The following is an 18,474-nucleotide window of genomic DNA, read 5'->3' as shown; positions in this document are numbered from 1 at the left end:
GGGTTGGGAGAGATGGAATGATGGTGTGGGGTGTGAGCTGGGGACTACAGGGCATAGTGGTGGGATAAAGATGAAGCTCCCAAGGGGAATATGTGAGTAAAAATAGGTGATCACCAAACTGGCTAAGGATAAAAGTGGTGTTCTTTACTTGAGGACTTCTATTTTGTTGAGTAACCAGATGAGTAGGCATGCAGGTCAATGGCAGAGCTAAAGGGCCCCATGTAACAGAGGAACAACTGAGTACCCGTAGGGGTCGGGCAGACACCTCAGGGGAAGAAAGGAAATCAACCACCTGCATCAGTGTGACGGAAAATGGACTTCGTGGAAGTCATTGCTGATGGAAACTGAATACTTTAGGGGATGTAATATAACCCTCTTCTAGTCTGCTCTACAAAATCTTCAGTAAAGCCTGCATTGCTCACTTATGTTTTTTGTGCTAGTGGATTATTTGCCACGGTCTGTGTCAAGGTTGATACAGATTGAAGCATAGTGTTTGGCACTGGCTGGAAAGAGACTGCCTGCGGAGACAGCCACATCTTGACAGTATCTCATTTGATCCCTACGCTATCCCCATGACTTGGGCAGAAACAAAATTATGTTTCTGATTTTGCAGCGGAAGGAGAAAACATCACAGCTGCGAAGAGAGGTGATGGGACTTGCCATTTATGGCAGTAAATGACAGAAGTAAAATATGGATCCACTTGGCTCTTTTGACTCCAGCAAGATCTCACTCAGGTATTTGTTTACCTGAAGAATAACCTTTTTTTTTTTCCACTCTTTTTGTCTTCATTTCCGCCTCTCACCTCCTCAACATGCAGCCTTTCTCTGAGAACCCAGCTTCCTTAATAAGTTCAACTATCAACTGTATACAGGTGACACCCTCATACTCACAGGCCTACATCTTCAGTCTTAATGTCTCCTGTATGTAAACTTTGAATCCTTATCTCTACCTACTTAGCTGGATATCACCATCATCTCAATCTCAATCTGTCCAAAATCTAAATTGCTATTCCCCCCCCTTCACTCTTCCTCCTGGGCAGGTATCATGCCCCTAGATTTCTAGGCTGCAATGAGGGCTGGATGAAAGGTAGGATCCTCTGATTCCTTTTTCCTCCTCAAACACGGCATCATCAAAGTCTTGTGGATCCTGCCTTCAGGGTATCCCTTGGGTTTTCTCTTTCCTTTTACATCTCATTTCTGTACTGCTTAATCAAGGCCCTCTTCATTTTACACCATGATTATTTTTATATTCAATGCAAATAGATATTACTTGCATGTTTAATATTATGTTGAGAGGATTGTAATATATTAATGTGGGATAGGGCCTCGAAAAATACGTCTAGAGGACTTCCCAGTGGTCCAGTGGGTAAGACTCCGCGCTCCCAATGCAGGGGGCCCGGGTTCGATCCCTGGTCGGGGAGCTAGATCCCACGTGCATGCCACAACTAAAGATCCCGCATGCCACAAAGAGGATCTCACATGCCGCAACTAAGACCTGGAGCAGCCTAAATAAATAAATAAATGTTAAAAATAATAATAAAAAGTCTAGAGCTCAGAGAGGTCTTAAATGAGAGAAACATATTCCTTTCACCTCCTGGGGTTCTCTTTTTGCCAGGCCTAAATGGGACAGTGAGGCAGACAACTTCAAGCCCACACAATACTCTTCTTGAACCTACGGGATGGACCCGGAGATACCAGAGGACAATCACTGGGAAAGCCAGCCCTCTGGTGCTATGGAGAATTTTAACACACATCTGAATTTATAGGGTCATCCAGGGGTTAATTCTAACTGCCCACCTACTCCCATAAATCATATCAGAGCCTGTATAATCATCTTGGCAAGTTGTACACCAAGATTTTCTAAATAGTTGCTAAGTGGTTCTAGGACCTCAGGTACTCCCTCTCCATTATATCCTACCATCAGTTCTATACTAATCTTCAGATATATGTGTGTGTCTACACACACACACACACACACACACGTTCACTTTTCTGCTTAAAACCTTGAAAGGTTCCCCAGTGATCTCAGAATAATGTCCTGACTCCTTCCATGGGCATTGGGAGCCTATCACAGACAAGCCCAGCCCACTTCTCCAGCCTCACCTCCGTGTTACCCCCAACCCTTCCATCCAGGCTTGCCCATTCCACCTTCCTGAAACACACCCTGGGAAGTCTTGTTTCTAACCACAATCCCTACGTTCCCTAAGCCTGGAACCTCCTCCCTGTACTCTTAAAATCTGCCTCCTTTAAGAGAGAGTAGAGGATAGAGGAAAAGGCGAGGCTTTGGAATCAGCAACCTGGGATTCCAATTCTGGCTCCATTGCCTACTAGCTGTGAAGCCTTTTGGTCAATCCCTTAACTCCCTTAGGCTTCAGTTCCCCATATGGACAATGGGAATAATAAGAATATAAACAGTATAACCCCCTAAGACTTGCAGAGAAAAATAAACATAATAAAATATACAAACGTGCTATGTAAACTGGAAAGAACTACAAAAAGCATTATTATTATTTTTTATTATTATTATTATCTCCACAGTCACCATCCCCTTCAGATCTCTCCTCCAAAGCAGTATCATTATCATTAATAACAATTCGAGAATATTTTACATACACAACATACCTTACGGGTTTTAAATACCTTGTCCATACATCTAGTCCACTGTGCATCTCACTCATCTTGGCACTTAACCTTGGAAAAGTAATTTATCTTTTCGTGTCTATGTACTCTCTTCCCATGTCCATTATCACCTGCTTTGGAGCAATGTCCCTATTTCATATCTCCTTTCCCCATTGCCAGCACTCAAAAGTGATGAGCTTGCAAAAGTGAAAGTTTATAGGCATTGGCTCTAGAGCCAGAGAGGATTTGAATCCCATTTCTGCCACTTACTAGTTATGTGGCCTTAGGCAGTTTATTTAAACTCTCAGTGGCCCAAATTTCTTCAGCCATAAAATGGGAATGATGTTAGCACCTACCCCACAAAATTATTATGATGCTTAAGTGAGCCGATATGGATAAAGCCTGGCACGTAGTGAGTTCTTAATAAATATAAACTATTACTATTAAGTGAGACTGAGTCTGATTCCATTCTTTTCTGCCTTATCACTTCAGCCCTCTTTCAACACAGATTCCCCATGAATCGTCCTTATTCATTTATACACAGGAACAAAATCTACTGAGCATCTGTTACATACAAAACACTGTCCCTTGGATAAAAGCAGCTGTGTTTATGCCTGATCACTCTCTGTTGCTTTCTCCTGGGCCAAATGGTACTAAGAATGAGACAAGTTCTCTGTGGATTGCAGCCTTCAGCCTTCTCCTCTTGTTTTCTCAAGCAGGGAGTAAGATGGTGTTCCAACATCAGATCACCAGGTACAAAAAAGTTCTTCATATTTTTTTACTGAAAGCCTTCTCAGGCCCCTTAACATGCTAGTATTTATGGTGAATCTCCAGCAACAGGGAATAGAGTTGGCCACATTTCCTGAACTCATTTAGCCACGGGAACTTTTATTTCACAGTTTCTCTCAGAATCAGCATTCTGTCAAATCTACTTTGGAAAATGCTACGTGGAAGTCCTATTCCTATCTGTTTCTCCTTTGTCCACAATTTCATTTTGACTAATGCAAACTGTCCTTGGAAATGCCTCACCTATATGAGACTACCCACTGGAAGACTAGAGAATCTTTTTTTCTTTTGAATTGAAGTATAGTTGATTTACAATATTGTGTTAGTTTCAGGTTTACGGAAAAGTGACTCAGTTTTATTGTTTTCAGATTATATTCCATTATAGGTTATTACAAAATATTGAGTATAATTCAGTACACATTGATCATATACAACATAAACAAGTCAGGCTGTATTGCTGTAAATGGCTCCAACTTCTAAAATGTATGGTAATTCCTACATAGTCAAACATTACTTATGTTTCAGCCAAAAAACAACCCCGAGCAACCATAAGACTTGTCACAAAGACCACGTATTTCCATTAGGACTTCTAGAACTTCCCATGGAACTTATGACTCCTTTTTTTTGTTTGTTTTTTGCTTTAGCTTGCTCATCTGTTTCCCATTCTATAGCAGATTAGAAAAAGGAAGATTGGGCTCACAGAGGCAAACACACTAACCACAGACAGAATACAGCTGAGTGCCTTGCCGTGAAGGTGTAGATATAAAAACTAGAAAGGTGACACAAAAATTCATTGCAACCTAGGAACAATTAGTGCAGGGTAACATCCGCGAAGAAACTATAATATCCCTGACGACTTTATTACATCACCTTCCAGGCCCCTGAGTGATCAAGGAAAAGTTGAAGTCTATTCAAGATACTAGATTAAATAAATCAAGATAATATATAATACATTTTAGAAAGTTTTCCATCTACAATGGATTTTTTAACAAAATAAATTAGTGGCTAAGAGTAGATGGGTTAGATGGACCTAGAGATTATCACACTAAGTGAAGTAAGCCAGACAAAGACAAATATACGATATTGCTTATATGTGGAATCTAAAAAAAAAAATGATAGAAATGAACTTATTTACAAAACAGAAGTAGACCTACACATATAGAAAACAAATTTATGGTTACCTAAGGGGAAAGGGAGGTGGGGGATAAATTAGGAGTTTGGGATTAACACATACACACTACTATATATAAAATAGAAAAACAACAAGGACCTACTGTATAGCACAGGGAACTATACTCAGTATTTTGTAATAAGCTATAAGGGAAATGAATCTGAAAAAGAATATATAGATATATATGTGTGTGTGTGTGTGTGCGTGTGTGTGTGTGTGTGTGTATATATATATATATATATATATATATATATATATATATATATATACACATACATGAATCTCTTTGCTGTACACCTGAAACTAACACAACATTGTAAATCAAATATACTTCAATTAAAAAATAATGTTTAAAAAAAAAGAATGGTTGTGTTAAATGGCCAATCTTATGTTTTCCGGAGATTTCTGAGAAGAGGCGCACACCATCTCATGTTTACGATGCTCGGTAAAGGAGACGTACTTAGTATCCATGCTATTGATCATCCATCGCTTGACAATTCACCCTGTGGCTCTGCCCTTCACTGACCTTCTTGGCACACTCTGCCCCAGTTCTGCTCGGCCTCTAGGACTCTCTAAGTCTCAAAGATCTGTGTCCAACGTCAAAATCCCTACGCAGCTGACTTGGCATTATACAGCCTCCACTGGTCATTTATCCAAGTAACTTAACAAGAGTGAAAGATCAGGGCTAAGATGCATTTACATCTAAGGAGTAAATGGTGATCCCCCAATACAGCCACGTTAGAGTGCTGGGCTTGCGCATTTGGGAGTATAAAGGGAGCTGGGGGCCACACTTTCGAAACTGCTTCGACCACAGCATCGCAAGGTAAGTGCTCACAAGTGCCCGCTTTTTTGCTCCATGTAGCTGTGATTATACCTGATCAGGTTACCTGGAGAGGAGAGAAGGCAACACAGCAGCCTTTGCTGAGGGCCTACTAAGCGTAAGGAACTGTGTTAAGGGCAATATGGGAGACAAGATGGCGAGGCCTTTCAAGAAGCTTCTACAAAGAGTAAAAAGACAAGAATATAAGCAATTATGACACCAAAAAAAAAAAAAAAACTAACCTGCAGGATATAAAGCTGAATATAATACGTGCTTACCCCTCTAATTGTTTAGGTCAGTATTATAATTGCAGTTAACAAATAAACATGCTAATTTGTGATATCTCTTCTGTGATTGCCTTGAAGTATTATTTGAAATTTTTGTGGTTGGTTATGTAAAATTTTTCTTATGTCAGGATTTCTGGGAGATGATTGCGGGAAGAAATTCTCCCACGCATTTGATCCATCTCAGAATGCATCCTCGTTTGCTTATTAATGACCAGTGTCCAGACTGCTCATTCATGGCATGCCTTGTGGACGTCGGGCTGGGTCGTGTCTGACACTGCAGGAGCGTCCCTCAGAGGGGTTCTGTAGCTCTAGGAGCTTGCGATGCTTCGATTTCTGGCCACCATCTTCACCAGAATACCTTCTGTCAGACATTCACAGGGTTAAGAGAAACCTTGGGGATTTTCTGGTCCATCTGTCTCATTTACAGAAGGAAACCAAAGCTCAAGGAAATTACAACAGCTACTTTACAGAGCTGGCGTTAGAAAACCGAGGTTCTCCCTCCAAGTGTGATTTCGTTTAAACCAAGGATCCAGAATATGACACTTAATCATTTAATCTTTTCCTGAGAAAGTTGTGAGAAATTTAGGATATAGCTGGAGATTATTAGAGACTCATAAAAGGAAGAGGCCAAGAATACACGACCAAAGTAGGAAAGCAAGTGTTGAAATGTCTCTTCCTGCCTAAATGGTATTTCACGACATGTTCCCCAGGTTCCATAAAAGTACTGTGTGGTAAATGGGAAGTTTAAGTTAAATTTGATATTGAAAATTATTCAGACTCTTACGGTATCCTGAGATCTTCATGTAGGTTATCAACTTCTGGACTGAGATTCCTTAGTCCCAAATAAGTTATCAGCTACCCTACCTTCATCTTCTCCAAGAGAATATAGGATATTTAAGAGCGTGCCCTTCCTAGACCTCTTAAAGAAGTCTTGCCCATAATTCACAACTTTTCTCTCATTGCCAAAGAATTCAACTTCTGGTCTAAAAGCATCCAAGTTACAATCCGGATCATTCCCCTCCCTCCTTCCTTTCTTTTTTGACCCCTCACGGCCCCCTACCCTCAGCCGGAAGCATCATCTCTCTATGTCCCCATAATACTTCATTTAGACGCTTACAGAATTTGTATCATTCTTCCTTGTTCAAAGATTTATTTGAGGGCTTCCCTGGTGGCACAGGGGTTGAGAATCTGCCTGCCAATGCAGGGGACACGGGTTCGAGCCCTGGTATGGGAAGATCCCACATGCCACGGAGCAACTGGGCCCGTGAGCCACAATTACTGAGCCTGCGCGTCTGGAGCCTGTGCTCTGCAACAAGAGAGGCCGCGATGGTGAGAGGCCCGCGCACCGCGATGAAGAGTGGCCCCCGCTTGCCGCAACTAGAGAAAGCCCTTGCACAGAAACGAAGACCCAACACAGCCAAAAATAAATAAATAAATAAATAAATAAATAAATAAATAAATAAATAAATAAAAGAACGTGAATTTAAAAAAAAAAAAAAAAGATTTATTTGAGCATTTCTCTTAACTGTTCCTAAATTTTGCATTCCTTTAGGGTAGAGAGTGTCTTTATCCTTTTTTATACCCCCTTAAGGAGCTGACATGGTACTTTGCACACACAGAAGATACCCAAAAAAAATGTTAATCAGTGCTGTAATTACCCAATTATTTAAAGAATGATGACTTAACCGAAGGGAAAAATGGAAAATGTATTTCCATCCCACACCATCCACTGTGTACTATTTAAATGTAGCTAAACTTAGAAAAGTACAATTTCTAGATTTATTTAAACTCTTCATAGTTCATTTGTTCTTTGTTTGGTTTAGTTTTGATTTCTGGACTCACTCTCTCAGAAGCCACTTCATTCCTGAAGGACACTAACCATTGCTTTGGAAACCAAGAAGGTAAGAGTCACTGTCATCTTGATTGGGAATACAATAATTGAAATTAGCAAACAGTGTTTTACACATTCTCATTCTTGCCACACTCATAGGAATCTGAAACTGATGACATTAAAATCCATTACTTAAGTATTTCTAAAGGCAGATTACAAAATATGCAGCTAAGGAAGCAGGTCTTCCCAAATTTGCTCATCACACTAACAGGAATAAAACACACTGCAGAACTTTGACACACAAGCTCCAGGTCAATATACTTAGGTTGGCCCCAAACATGATGTTCGTAGGCTCAAGATTCAGTCTTCACACAAGTCTAACTTTGCTGTTTTTTGAGCAGAGGCCGCACCCATGAATCCCCTCAGCTGTGTCTTTACTCACAAATGATGCTGAGAGAATAAGGAGAAATGGATTCAAACCTATGTCCACTGTAGTAATAAAAAAAAATTACTCCCCCACCTCAAGATTTGTGTTTATTGGAAGTAATTCTAGATGAATTAGGACCAAGGAAACCAAAGTATAATTAAGTCATGACCACACCATTGCTGACAAGATGCAGTAGCTGAGAAATTCCCAGGAGAGGGCTGAAAGTTGAGAGCAGTGTCATAGCGCACTGACAGCAGTAAGAGGGGTTGGGGAACACTCAGAAGGTGGTGCTGGAGGTCAGGGAGACTGGGATGGCCATCCCCATTGGAAGACCCCTAAAGACAGGAACAGAGGGGATGGTTGGAGGGACACAGCTGTGTAGGGCTGGAAGCAGGTCAAGCTCTCAAAACCAAGAAGCAGATAATTAGGGGACTTTCTGGGGGTAGAGTTTCCAGGGACACCATGAGTCATGCCAAGAGAGTTGGATGAGACCTAACAAGGGAAAGTTTTATCAGCCAAGAATACATGGTTTTAGCCCTGGGTCCCAGAGTACAGTTGTATAAATATGGGGACAAGATCTGACTTAGCAACCGGACGCACACAGCGTGCGTTGAGGGGCTTTGCTTGACAGTGAGTGGTGAGCCATCGGTGTGAGGAGGCTGCCAGAGGGCAGTCACCACCTCGGGCATGACACCTAGGTCAGGAGAGGTGAGGGCACATGCTGATGGAGGACAACATGTGGTCTGGATATCACACTTAAGAGATTAACAGGAGTGAGCTCACTGTGATGGTAAAGGAGATGCAGAAGCACATCACGGAAGAAACAGATGAAGACAGCACTGGGGCTACTTAGCCTGGAAAAGAAAAAGCTAAGGAGGGACTTCCCTGGAGGTCCAGTGGTTAAGACTTCGCCTTCCAGGCTCAATCCCTGGTCGGGGAGCTAAGATCCTACATGCCTTGCAGCCAAAAAACCAAAACATAAAACAGAAGCAATACTGTAACAAATTCAATAAAGACTTGAAAAATGGTCCACATTAAAAAAAAAAAAAAAAAAAGCTAAGGAGAACCCAGAGCAGCCATCAAATGGGTGAAGAGTTGTCTTGTGGGGAGAAAGTTTGAACTCTTTCTGTTGTTACCAAGAGCCGAAAGGAGGATCAAACATCCTGAAGTCACAGAGAGCCAGATTTCAGTTTAAAGCAAGAAGTATCTTTGGCCTGCAGAAACTACCCCAAATGATTTTCCAAAATTTTCAAAAGGGAAAAAAGTCATCTTGAAGGCATTTGAGTAGGCTGGACAACACATTTGCAAGAATATCGCTGAGACAACTCATGCATCATCTAGGCAGTAAAAGTAGGAGATACTGGATTCTGAGTCATGGTTAGAGCTGTGGGTGGAAGAAGAAAAATCTTCCCCTCAACACACGCAGTGACTTGAATCCCAGACGGAAAGTCTTGTTTTTCTAAGAGACCTAAAGGTATAGTTTGACCATGAGTCATTGTAGTCTTTCCCCAACTTCAGACTTCATTCTTATACTACTATCACAAATTTTGCAATACCCATTTAAGACCAGTACTGCTAATTCACTTAATATTTTGATTTACCTTGATTCCTTTTTCTTCTTAGATGTGTTTCTCAAAGTTAGCCTATATGCTTGCTATGAAAGTCTGGACCGTCTATCTCAGCATCAGCTGAGACATTTAGATATTCAAAATCTCAAACTCTACTCCAGCTCTGCTGAATCAGAATATCTATTTCAACAAGATTCCCAGTTGGATTCCTATGCCCACCAAAGTTTGAGAAACACTGCTTTATATCACTACTATAAACAGATATTTCACTGTCTCTAAGTCGTTAGCACATATTATTCTATTTTATTCTAACTTTCTTCACATTTTCACAAAATATTATCTCTAAACTTGGGATGCATCTTATAATCAATGAAAGGAGTACTGTAATTAGCAGGGTGTTTTCCTTTATTAGTGGGACACAAAATAGGTTATCTTACAATCGATGGCATCTTACATTTTGCTAAAATAAGGTAATAGACTTTAATATAACTATTAAAATTAAGAAAGAGTTGCCTAAAATCATTTTGTATTGGACCATTGGGACTATGCCATGGTTTTGGAAAGAGTGGCTTTATAAAAGCAAAATAATGCTCCCAAACATCACTGTGTTTGAGGCCCTTGAGAACAATTCAGTTTCCTCAGTCCCAACCACAGAGATTCTGTTGCAGATGATTTTGATGTGGATCAACTTTCGACACTTTGGGTAGCAGGCTGAACACTAAGTCAAGCTAAATGACATCAGATCATACACTTGCAGCCTGATGAGATTCCCTCACACTATAGTGCAACCATTCTCAAACTGTGGCCCATGGATCCTTGGAGATTCCTAAGAACTTTTCAAGAGGTACATGAGGTCAAAACAATTTTCATAATACCCAGATGCCATGTGCTTTCTTCACTGTGTTGACTTAATGATGCAAAAGCAAGGATGGATAGACGATCTGACACTTTATTACAGATCAAGATATGGCACCAAGCTGTACTAATAGTCATAGTATTCTTCACAGCCATACACTGACAGTGAAAAAGAATTTTTTTTTAATTTAAAAAGCCAGCTTCAGGACTTCCCTGGTGGCACAGTGGCTAAGAATCCGCCTGCCAATGCAGGGGACACGGGTTCGAGCCCTGGTCTGGGAAGATCCCACATGCTGCGGAGCAACTAAGCCCGTGAGCCACAACCACTGAGCCCGTGTGCCACAACTACCGAAGCCCACACGCCTAGAGCCCGTGCTCCGCAACAAGAGAAGCCACCGCAATTAGAAGCCCGCGCACCGCAACGAAGAGTAGCGCTCGCCGCAATTAGAGAAAGCCTGCACGCAGCAACAAAGACCCAACGCAGCCAAAAATAAATATAAATAAATAAATAATTTTTTTAAAAAGCCAGCTTCATTGAAAAATAACCTAAAATTTGCAGCAGTGGAGAGTATTAATTTGATTACATCTCAATTTTATCCACATCTTTATAATATTCTACATGATCAAACAGGAAGTCCATGAAAAGCACTCCTTTTGCACACTGGACTTTGACATTTGTCTCAAGGAAAAACACATGTGCAGTTGTCTGAGTTGCAAGATGAACCTGCCACTTGATTCATGAAGCACCATTTTTACTTGAAAGAATGACTAGAGGACAAACTATTGTTTCTCAGACTTGTATATCTGGCACACAGTTTCTCAAAAAACAGTGAAGTGTGTTTACCCTTTCAAGGAAAACTACTGACAGTAATTTTTACTAATGATATAGTTGAGTTTTCAAGCAAAAATTAAAACTTTGGAAGACTTGTATCTACTATCATTAGCTTGACAACGTCCTAATATTTGAATTTTCTAATGAGATCAGTACTGATATTAATGATTGTGATTTTTTATACTGTATAATGAAACGTGCCAATATTTGGAAGTTCTGTATAATTCAGTGAACAATATTTTCCAAATGATCAATGTATGATGTTTACACATGGGTAAAAGTTTCATTCAAAGTTCAACACAGACCAACAGATCATAATGTTTGTTGATATGGTTTCAGATTCCACATTGCAACTAGCCTTTAAGGAACTACCACAGAAACTACCACGTGTCAAGTTTTGGTGTAGTATCTAAAAAGAATATCCGCAATTATTTGAAAGGGTAATTAAAATACTCTTTCCTTTTCCAAATTATATATCTGTGAAAGATTTTCTATATCTACTTTAACCAATAAACAAACAAAAAAAAACTAAAAAACCATACAGCAACAGACAGAATAGAGAAGCAGGCATGAAAATCCATCCATCTTCTACTCAGCAGACATTAAAGTGAGTTGCAAAAATGAAAAACAATGGTACTCTTGCCACTAATTTTTTTGTTTTGGAAAATATAGTCATTTTCATAAAAATATGTCATTAATGTTAACATGCAATGAATTTGATAGGAACTTTAAATGAATTAGATTTTCTCAATTTTGACTTCTAATACCATAAATATTGGTAGATATGACCTGCATAAACCAAACTCACTGGGTTCTCAATGGTTTTTAAGAGTGTGAAGGGGTTCTGAGGAAACAAAGCTTGAGAACTGCTGCTGTCGTAAAACTCACTTAAGCCACAAAAGTAGGGACTATCTTCACAGATGAGGAAACAATATGGATGAATTCTTCCTCTCCACCAGGCAGTAACTGAGAAAATTTAAACTGCATGAAGCCTGCAAGCCAGAGGTCCTCTTTGTGGTGCTATATTGAGTTCCAATCTCTTAACTATGAAAACTTAACCACGAGCACACAGATGGTTCAGCAGAGCTGCTGGCCAAAGTAAAATCGAAATGCAACTTATCCTGAATAAGATCCAGAGGGAAGCAGTTGCTCCTCTTTCTGTAGGACTAGATCCCCCCAGAATCTCAAGGAGGGATATTGAAACAACAGTCAGTTACCAATGAAGAGTAATTTCATAAAGTGTAAGATTGAGGGCGGGGGAAGTTCCAAGGGACAACCATAAAATGTTCAATTTTCCCACTTCTAATAGGAAACATAAAAGGCTTTATTCAAAACATATGACCTATTTCTTAAGAGAGATATGGGGATATATGTGTGTAATTGAACTCCATTTTATGGTCACTTACAGAAGAATGTATGGAAAAGAAAAAGCAGAGAAAGAAAGAGAGAAGGGGAAGAGTTGTGGGGAAAAGAAGTAGAGGGTCAGGAAGGATACGGGAAGAGGTCCAGAGGGAACAGGAAAAGCAAATGCAGATGAGGAAAAGGAACCAGAAAAGTCACACAACCTGCAGGGGCCTTAGAAATGAGCTAGGCTTGCTTCTTCATTTTAAGTGAGATTAGTGGCCCAAAGAAGTTAAGTGGTTTGACCAAGTTCAGTGCCAGGACTTTAAGCCAAATTTTCTAGCTTCTAAGCAAGGAAAACACATAAAGAGAAGGTCTGTGAAAGGGGATGGTTTGGAAAGAATTGACGGGGGGGATGAGCGGGAGGGTGGACAGAGAGAGAGAGGCAGAAAGATACATAAACACACCATACACGCATATGCACACACACACACACGCTAAGCAGTGAGTTCTAAAGCATTTATTTAATTAAACACTGTTTGTCACACCCCGACACTGCTACACATAACTAAAGTTTGGAGACCCCTGCCTTAAGCCCAGTACTTCTCAACTCTACTATGCCTAGAAATCACCTGGAGATCTTGTTAAAGTGCAGATTCTGGTTTTGTAATGCGGGGTGGTTCTGAGATTCTGAATGTCTAACAACTCCTCGGTGATGCTGATGCAACATGTTCAAGGACCACTCTTGGAGTCAGAAGGCCCTACACCAGCAGTTCTCAGAGTGTGGTCCCTGGACCACAATGATGAATTCACCATCAGCTGATGAATGCACCACGAGCATTGCCTAAGAACTTGCTAGAAATGCATATTCTCAGGCCCCATCCCATACCTACTGAATCAGAAGCTCTGGGGGTGAGGCCCAGAAATCTGTGTTTTAACAAGCTCTCCAGGTAATTCTGGTGCATATTAAAGTTTGGAACCATTGCACTAGGCCATAATGTCTCCTATCACCTTGTTGCCTGTAATTGACTAAACAAGTGTGGCAGTACTTTATGTTCAAGTCATTACTTTTCACTGGGCTATCTGAACTTTCTACTAGGAATTATCAACACTCACCAAGAGGAACATCTCAATCTTGCCAACTATTCAGTTGGATTTCATGTCTGATGTCTAAAGGAAAAGATTCTCCTTGGATACAGAGAGTCTAAATTATACTCCCAGTTAAATGCCACCCATATCCCACCCCACTCCGTTCCCACAATGATAAAAATCAGTGTTCCCAAATCTGAGTAGTTTAGAGGAATTTTAAGAATCAGGATACGGAAATGAACAAACCAAAAAACCTCAGCTCTCCTATGTCAAAAGAAAACCAAACTTTCACTTCAGGGTTTGGAGGAAGCGGTTTAGAAAGGCCACCACTGACAAAACGGTGCACTGTTAGTGGAGATGTAAATTTGTGCAGCCACTACAGAAAACAGTATAGAGATTCCTTTAAAAATTAAAAATAGAACTACCATATGATCCAGCAATTCCACTTCTGGGTATATACCCAAAGGAAATGAAATTACTATCCCAAAGAGGTACTCCCAGGTTCATTGTGGCATTATTTAGAATAGCCAAGACATGGAAACGATCTAAGTGTCCACTGATGGATAACTGGATAAAGAAAAGGTCATATATAATGGAATATTATTCAGCCATAGAAAAGACTGAAATCTTGCCATTGGCAACAGTGGACCTTGAGGGCATTATGCTATGTGAAATAAGTCAGACACAGAAAGACAGATCCTGTATAATCTCACGTATATGTGGAATCTTAAAAAACCAAACTCATAGCAACAGAGATCAGATCTGTGGTTGCCAGAGGTGGCGGGTGAGAGGTGGAAGAACTGGGTGAAAGGGGTTAAAAGGTACAAACTTCCAATTATGAAATAAATAAGTTCCGTGGTTGTTAAGTACAGCATGGTAACTGTAGTTAATTACACTGTGTTGTATATTTGAAAGTTGCTAAGAGAGTAGAGCTTAAAAGCTCTCATCACAAGGGCTTCCCTGGTGGTGCAGTGGTTGAGAGTCTGCCTGCCAATGCAGGGGACACGGGTTCGAGCCTTGGTCTGGGAGGATCCCACAAGCCGCGGAGCAACTGGGCCCGTGAGCCACAACTCCTGAGCCTGCGCGTCTGGAGCCTGTGCTCGGCAACAAGAGAGGCCGCGATAATGAGAGGCCCGCGTGCCGCGATGAAGAGTGGCCCCCACTTGCCGCAACTAGAGAAAGCCCTCGCACAGAAACGAAGACCCAACACAGCCATAAAAAAAAAAAAAATCTCATCACAAGAAAAAGAAACTGTAAGTGAAGGGATAGATGTTAAGTAGACCTAATGCTGTGATCATTTTGCAATATATACATATATCAAATCATTATGTTGTACACCTTAAACATATACACTGTTATATGTCAGTTACATCTCAATAAAACTGGTGGGGTAGGTGGGTAGGAAAGGCCACCACTGTGTCCTCAGGACTCACTGGACACATCCTCTTGTGTCTGTCTCCAGGCGACGCCGGGGTGAGCAAGAAGGGCGGGAAGAAGAAGGGCTCCTCTTTCCAGACCGTGTCCGCTGTGTTCAGGTTTTGTTTTTTGGCAGCTTCCACATTCGGTTGTATTTCTGCCCAGTGCAACGGCGTTTGCTAAGGTTAATGTGCTTCTTCTGGTTTGTGTCTCAGGAAAATTTAAACAAATTGATGGCCAATTCAAGGAGCACTCATCCTCACTTTGTGCGATGTCTGATTCCCAATGAGACCAAGACTCCTGGTGAGTAAGAATCCATCAGAACAGGACTCCCTGAAACGTATGCAAAATTCTGTGGGTGTGGGTGTGCGTGCACACGTGAGTATGTACATGTGTCTGTGTGCACGTGCATGTGTGTTTCCCTGAGGACAGGCTCATGAGAGCCTTTATCACTTCTCAGTCTATGAAATAGGGCTGCCAGATTTGGCAAATTAAAACCACGAGACGCCCCATTAAATTCGAATTTCAGATGAGACAATGAAAAATTTCTTAGTATAAATATGACCCATGCAATATTTGGGATATACTTATACTAAAAAAAAAAAAAAAGCATTTACTGTTTCTCTGAAATTCAAATTCAACTGGGCATCCTGGGCATATTTTATCTGGCATCCCTACTATGAAATTATATCCAAAATATTATGTACATATATAGGTACATTAAATCCATACCTTTCATAAAATTCTTAAAAACCTTTCCCCCCAAAGTGAAGAGCCACTATATTTGGCAAACAATCAGCTTATGTGTTCCATAATAAAAACAGCATCAATAACAACTGTTTTCTGAGCCTAATGCAGTCCCATTATTATGTTATCTCTACTGTTTACAACACTTCACTGCAAGATAAGCATAATCATCTCCATTTTATAAATGAGAAAACTGAGAGTCAGAGACCAGGTATATAGACATAGAACACCATGTGGTACAGTAGACGTTTAACCATCACCAATCCTGGATTCACAAATATGGCTGAGTTTCAGGGCCATTTGTCACAAAGGAAAGAACAAACCATCACACAGACTGTGGCTATGAGGCAGCTCTCTCACCAGCCAAGCTGTTGAATCCCCAAAGGCTGGGCTTCTGGCATCAAGGTCCTGCTTCAGCAATGTTACAGGAGAGCAGAGGAATTAGATGATCAAGGAAAAGATCCCAGCTCCACCTATTACTGCCCAAGGGACCGCAGCTGAGTCCTTTAACTTTCTGGTCTATAAAAGGAGGATTAAAATGGCATTTTCTTTATGCATTCACTTAGTTATTAACTCATTTATTTATTGAGTGAGCACTTATAAAGTGTTGACTCATTTTGTAAATATTAACTCATTTAACCCGCCTTAGAGGGCTGTTGTGAGAATTAAATAAGCCAGTACACGTAAAGCATTTGAAACAGGTCCCATCACAAGAACAAAACAATTGTAACTATGTATGTTGACGGAGGTTAACCAGACTTATTGTGGTGATCATCTCAAAATATATACAAATATCGAATCAATATGTTGTACACCTGAAACTAGTAAAGTGTTATATGCCAATTACACCTCAGTTTTTTTTTCACACACACACACTGTATTTTATTTTTACAAGAGATAAATAGACTGACACCAAGCATCGTACATGGATGACCACAACAAAAGCAACAATGATTGCAATTACCAAACATGAAACACACTCATACTATGTCATAATATTGACATTCAGTCCAGTAATCCTCCACTGTAACAGCTCCTTTACTTTGCAGTGAAAATTGATTTGTATATTCTTTGCCTCTGAGTCCTTGTGGGATTTTTTTTTTAAATTCAGACAGAAAGTCACAAAAATTATACTCATCCTCATCTGTTCACTCAGTCCCATGTAATTAATTTTTTTGTTCATCTTGATCTTTTGTTAGCACTTTTATGAGTTCATCAGTTTTTCATTAGAGTTCTGAAAATGCTTATTCATTCAGTTCAGCTGTACAGTCAGTTACCAGAAACCTGTACTTGTCAGAGTCTTTTCCATGAATTTCTTGAAGATGAAACCCTTTTATAGGAACATATTTGCAAAAGCATCAGAGTACACCCAGAACTGTCTGTAAATGACAAGACTTAAAAATGACCACAGTTAAAGATCTGATGAAAGTTCATAATAATGCAGTTGACAAGAAAATTAGTTATTTCTGAGATATACATTTTAAAGTAATAACTAGGATTATGACTTATAACATTATACCAGAACATATAAGATTTTTAGAAATTTCATGTGATGTCTGAAACATTTATATTAACATATTGCCATACAAATAACCCAATGAAAGTTTAGTATTAGTTGTTTTGTTTGTTTGTTTGTTTATACTGCAGGTTCTTATTAGGCATCAATTTTATACACATCAGTGTATACATGTCAATCCCAATCGCCCAATTCAGCACACCACCATCCCCACCCCACCGCAGTTTTCCCTCCTTGGTGTCCATATGTCCATTCTCTACATCTGTGTCTCTAATTCTGCCCTGCAAACCGGCTCATCTGTACCATTTTTCTAGGTTCCACATACATGCGTTAATATACGATATTTGTTTTTCTCTTTCTGACTTACTTCACTCTGTACGACAGTCTCGAGATCCATCCACGTCTCAACCAATGACTCAATTTCAGTCCTTTTTATGGCTGAGTAATATTCCATTGTATATATGTACCATACATCTTTATCCATTCGTCTGTTGATGGGCATTTAGGTTGCTTCCATGACCTGGCTATTGTAAATAGTGCTGCAGTGAACATTCGGGTGCATGTGTCTTTTTGAATTACGGTTTTCTCTGGGTATATGCCCAGTAGTGGGATTGCTGGGTCATATGGTAATTCTAATTTTAGTTTTTTAAGGAACCTCCATATTGTTCTCCATAGTGGCTGTATCAATTTACATTCCCACCAACAGTGCAAGAGGGTTCCCTTTTCTCCACACCCTCTCCAGCATTTGTTGTTTGTAGATTTTCTGATGATGCCCATTCTAACTGGTGTGAGGTGATACCTCATTGTAGTTTTGATTTGCATTTCTCTAATAATTAGTGATGTTGAGCATCTTTTCATGTGCTTCGTGGCCGTCTGTATGTCTTCTTTGGAGAAATGTCTATTTAGGTCTTCTGCCCATTTTTGGATTGGGGTGTTTGTTTCTTTAATATTGAGCTGAATGAGCTGTTTATATATTTTGGAGATTAATCCTTTGTCCGTTGATTCGTTTGCAAATATTTTCTCCCATTCTGGGGGTTGTCTTTTCATCTTGTTTATGGTTTCCTTTGCTGTGCAAAAGCTTTGAAGTTTCATTAGGTCCCCTTTGTTTATTTTTGTTTTTATTTCCATTACTCTAGGAGGTGGATCAAAAAAGATCTTGCTGTGATTTA

The 18,474-nt window shown here is 40.1% G+C and overlaps 1 protein-coding gene across 1 annotated transcript in view; it reads left to right on the top strand.

Moving 5' to 3' along the window:
• The window catches only part of LOC132350467 (myosin-13-like), a 1,192,166-nt gene that overhangs the window by 1,159,208 nt on the left and 14,484 nt on the right, over positions 1 to 18,474 (top strand). The window contains 1 exon segment of the mRNA XM_059899652.1: positions 9,125 to 9,144. Within this exon segment, the coding sequence (XP_059755635.1) occupies positions 9,125 to 9,144 (20 nt within the window).

The sequence above is a fragment of the Balaenoptera ricei genome, chromosome 16, assembly GCF_028023285.1.
Source record: "Balaenoptera ricei isolate mBalRic1 chromosome 16, mBalRic1.hap2, whole genome shotgun sequence".
Taxonomy (NCBI): domain Eukaryota; kingdom Metazoa; phylum Chordata; class Mammalia; order Artiodactyla; family Balaenopteridae; genus Balaenoptera; species Balaenoptera ricei.
The sequence above is the reverse complement of the archived record's forward strand: the minus strand, read 5'-3'. Positions and strand labels throughout refer to the sequence as shown.